The following is a 4,850-nucleotide window of genomic DNA, read 5'->3' on the forward strand; positions in this document are numbered from 1 at the left end:
TTTTAGTTTTCCATTCGATATTTTGATATTCATATTAGGGTAAAATGACTCTAACAAAAGCGATTTCGTAAGTTCTCAAACAAAGATAAAGAAGTACTTACTACTCAACCGCGAACTCACGTTAGTGAGTGAATATTTCTCTTATTCCAGTTCTATCTCTTTCTGCTACAGTGAGTGAATGTGTGTTTTTGTAGGTGAGAGATGACACATGGCATAATTGTATAAAATTACAGACAAGCTACAGAAAGCCCAAATATCCCTTTTCTTATTTCTTCTTAACAATCAAGCACACTGCTACATTGATAATCTTGCACACCATTTTCTTGAATTTTTTATGTCTATATCCATAGAGGGAAACTCTGATAAGAGCTGTGTTTCATCAATGGACAGTAAAGATTTGAACTTTAAGGCAACTGAACTTAGACTAGGCTTGCCTGGTTCTGAATCACCACCAGATAAGAATGATTACCCACTTGGGGTTTTGAAAATTTTCCCTTCTGGAGCTAAAAGGGGTTTTTCTGATACCATAAATAATGATTCTGGGAGATGGGGTTTTGGATCTGAAGTTGATTTTGCTAAAAATAGTAGCTTTATTGTTTCTCCAAAGGGCGTAAAAGTTGGAAACAAGATTCTTGGTTCTGTTTGTACTGAGAGTAGCTCTGTGAAAGAGGCAACTCCAAAATCACCTAGACCAGTGGAAGAGAAAAAGGCACTGATTTCTAGTACTAATAGTCATGGGGTTGCTCCAGTTGCAAAGTAAATCTTTCAAAACTTACCCTTAATAAGTACTTATATAAGCTCTTGTTTAGCTATAAATTAGGAAGTTGAAAAGTTTGAGTTTTTGATGTTGTGTTTCCACATGCATTTTACTTAGAATTTTTTTTTGATGTTTTGTTAGTGGAAGTCCCAAAAATCCAAATTTGGTATGGTCAAATGCTAGCTTAGATTCATAGTATGATGCAAGCATGTTTTGGTGTTTTCTGTCTTTTTTCCTTAGAATACATGTATTGTCTCCATGTCCTCACTGGAGAAATTGTTGATTCTCAGCACTTTTGTGTATTGTGTACAGAAATTTCTTTTGTTGTATTTGCTCAACCTTCAACCATCACAATATTTTTCTTGGAGAATCCTATGTTTTTTTCTGTATTGTGAGGATTCATTATGAATTAACTAGTTTTATGCTGGCTTTCAGTGTAACACAACCCTCTTATACTTTGCAACTTTTTCACCTATATGGACAGTTTTCCTCGATCGTGTGCTATCATTAGCTAAATCTACATATTTTTATTAGTGAGGATTCATATAGCCGACCCCTACTTGGTTGGGAATGAGGTGTAGTTGTTGCTGTTCTTTTGATATTGTATTGGTCATAGACGAGCTTAAAATGGAGCAACATGGTTAGTGACTCTAGATAAGAAGGTATGTAGGTCGAGGATCAGGGTAGTAGGTAGCCAACTAGCCGAGTCTGTCATACTTGTATGTGGGAGAGGCAAGGGGGCAGAGGCGTATCCGGGAGGGGGTCACCGGGTTCACGTGAACCCATGCTCCCCTCCCGAAATCATGTATAGTAGTGTTATATTTTTTTAAAAAAATTTAAATATAGATGTGTGAACCCACACTCTAAGTATCATAAAATGTCGTGCGATGATGATTGGGTGCACCTTTCTAAGTGAGGTTAGAAATATGGATCTTTTTTTTTTTTTTTTTTATGACAAGGGAAACCCGTAGCCGCTACCCTTTGGGTGCGCACAGGGTACAACCCCCGCTCCTATGCAATAGCTCGCAAACCACATAGGAGAGGTAACCCGCACTAGGCAAGCCCAACACGACGAGCTCGACCCAGAAGGCAAACCCCTTGCTTTTGCTGGCAAGGGATTGCGAACTTGAGACCTCCAACATGGAAGTCCCAAGCCCAAACTAGTGGGCCACCCCGAAGGGTATATGGATCTTTTATCTATCTTGTTTTATTTTTCTTTCTTTCTAAAATTGGGTAACAACTCTATGAGAGGTTTGGATAGAGATCATAGATAGAAAATAATTTTGGACCTATAATTTTAAAATTTTAATGATTTCTAGTGATAAGAACCTAAATGTCAAATCGATCAAAATTTATAACTTAGATCCACCTTTTCGTAATAGTGCACCCATCATCTAAAATCCTGGATGCACCTCTGCAAGGGGGCTTGTTCCCTCTGCCCATCTTCTACTTATTTAGTAGTATTAGCTCGTATTTGCCTAGTAGACTATTCTTCAATTTTAATACTACATGTTGCTTCTTTTGCTTTGTTCATCTTGTTCTTCTGCTGCTATGATTTTCTTTTCAATCCTGCTTTGATTTCACTTCTTTTGAGCTGACGGTCTATTGGAAACAACCTCTCTACCTCACAATGGTAGGGGTAAGGTCTGCATACATCCTACCCTCCCTAGACCCAACTTGTATGATTACATGGTTATTGACTATTCATATAGTCAAACCCAACTTTCTGGCGGTTGAGGCATCGATGTTGTAGTTGTAATCGTATGATTTGTTGTAGTCATTGCTTAAGTTGAATCTCTGATAAATTGGTTGTACTGTTCTCTTCTTTTTCTGTTTGGTAGGCTTGTAATTCCCCCTCCCTACCAACTTGGCGTAATTTTGTCTTCACTTTTGCATCTAGCTGTTCAGTTTTGACCTGTAAAGTTCTAGAATCAAGATAATTAGAACCACAAATGAATTGAAGCTTCTTTTATTATTTGGTCAGGGCACAAGTAGTAGGATGGCCACCAATTCGATCTTTTCGGAAGAATATGATTAGCAGTCCTCTAAAGACCGAGGAAAATACAAATGCTAAGCTAGTAGCAGGTTGTCATTATGTCAAAGTCAGCATGGATGGTGCTCCGTATCTGAGGAAGGTCGATCTTACTATCTACAACAGCTATCAGGATCTATCTTCAGCACTGGAGAAAATGTTCAGTTGCTTCAAAGCTGGTAATGCTTTATGAAAAACATCAAATGCTAATTCTTGGTTTTTGGTTCGTTATGACTTGTACCGTTGAGGGAATCTCCATGAACGCTTCGTGTGATTATTCTTTTCGACTCTGAAATGTTGAACGAAATGTGATGGTAGTCTAATGAAGAAGCTTTTTACTGGTCACAGTTTCAATTTTGGACTTTGTACTGAGTTTGCTATCTTCTAGAAGAGCCTGTTAATTTTGAGTATTATCTATAATTTATTTAGGTCAATGTGAAACTCAAGGCATTTCTTTAAGTGATGGACTAAAAGTAAGCAAATTGGCGGATCTTCTACATGGATCGGAATATGTTCTTACCTATGAAGACAAGGACGGTGATTGGATGCTTGTCGGTGATGTACCATGGGAGTAAGTCTTACATTTTACATCAATTTTTTTTAAAAATTCTACGAAAAACTTTCTTAAAGCTCACAAACATGTTAGTTTGTTAGAGCTCTAATGCAGTAAATATGATTTTGAACCTGTCTTGACGATAGAGGACTGGTGTAAATGCCTGTTCACGCTACAATCAGGGGCGGACCTAGAGTTTGCCAAGGGGGTTCACCCGAACCCCCTCGGCAAAAAATTACGTTGTATATTTAAGGTATTTTAAGAATTTTTATGTTTATATATTGATTTTGAACCTCTTGAATATAAGATTAGAGGTTGGCTTAGTGGTTGAGAGGTTCAAACCTCAAATCTTAAGCACTACTCTTTTTTTTCCCGAACCCCCTTGATGGAAATCCTGGATCCCCCACTGGCTACAATATATACTTTGCCTCACAAGCTTCATAAATTTACTATCAAAGTTGACTTATATTTTGCTGTTCATGAAGATCCCACCAGACGCCTTTTACGTTTGACAAGCCTTGAACTAGATTAGAATCATTCTCAACGAGTCTTATGATATTTGTCCAAGAGAGTTTAATTGATCATTCCCATCAGTTGAACATCACTCATTTTTACTATGTAATTCCTACTCGTCGCTTTTTTATGTTTGTAGGATGTTCACAGAATCCTGCAAGAAGCTGAGGATCATGAAGAGTTCAGATGCAAATGGTCTAGGTAATTACATTTTGCTCACATACATCTGAGAAATGCATCCGATTTTGTTTACTACATCGACTACTTCCATTACGAAATGTCCCAAACTAAACAACGCGAGAATGAATGTTACATTATACGACATGTAACATACAGTATATGTCCTGTTTCCTGCAGCTCCAAGAGCCACGGAGAAGTGTAAAGATCGTTAGAATCTGCAGTACTTCCGCTGCAAACGCTCAATCAATTCTCTATAAGCAATGAGAAGTCGAAATTCACGTGTTTCTTCCTATACATGTCAAGGTAGATGACCAAATTTGGATTTGAAGATCGATGCCAGGATTTCGAGTTTCTCTGTCTTAGAAATCTGTAGTGTAACTATTTGTGTTACATATATATTCATAATATGCAAGAGTTCCAATTTATAGCCTTAGTAGGTATGTTGTGCTATTTTTTTTCTTCTGTATTCCTACTGCTTGAGTCTCCAAGGCTTATGAAAGAATATGTAAATGGTCTCACTTTTGTTTATAGAAGTCTATTTGTATGTGCATCACGATTAAATTCATGGGGCACCTATTACCTCCTACCAGTACAGGTACCGGTATTCTGATATGTTTATTCGATTGTAATAAAACATATGGATAAGAACTCGGACAGTGTTCATGAATAATAAGCTAAGTAGAATGAAGATAGTATCAAGTATTGCTAAATTTGTCAAAGCTTGTGAATAATTAAATTTTGCCGATCTTTCTAAATAACTTAACAAGATAGATAGAACGAAGATTGTATTAATGTTATACCCCGTGGATGTAAGA

At 37.2% G+C, this 4,850-nt stretch overlaps 1 protein-coding gene across 1 annotated transcript; it reads left to right on the forward strand.

The window, feature by feature from the left end:
• The first annotated feature begins 241 nt into the window (after positions 1-241).
• On the forward strand, positions 242-4,596 carry LOC102577929 (auxin-responsive protein IAA27). The gene is made up of 5 exons (XM_006353410.2): positions 242-756; positions 2,742-2,968; positions 3,219-3,360; positions 3,995-4,056; positions 4,213-4,596. The coding sequence occupies exons 1-5, from the start codon at positions 335-337 to the stop codon at positions 4,245-4,247; spliced, it is 888 nt and encodes a 295-aa protein (XP_006353472.1). The 5' UTR covers positions 242-334; the 3' UTR covers positions 4,248-4,596.
• Positions 4,597-4,850: the final 254 nt, after the last annotated feature.

This window comes from Solanum tuberosum, unplaced genomic scaffold, assembly GCF_000226075.1.
Source record: "Solanum tuberosum cultivar DM 1-3 516 R44 unplaced genomic scaffold, SolTub_3.0 scf00155, whole genome shotgun sequence".
NCBI classification, from domain to species: Eukaryota; Viridiplantae; Streptophyta; class Magnoliopsida; order Solanales; family Solanaceae; genus Solanum; species Solanum tuberosum.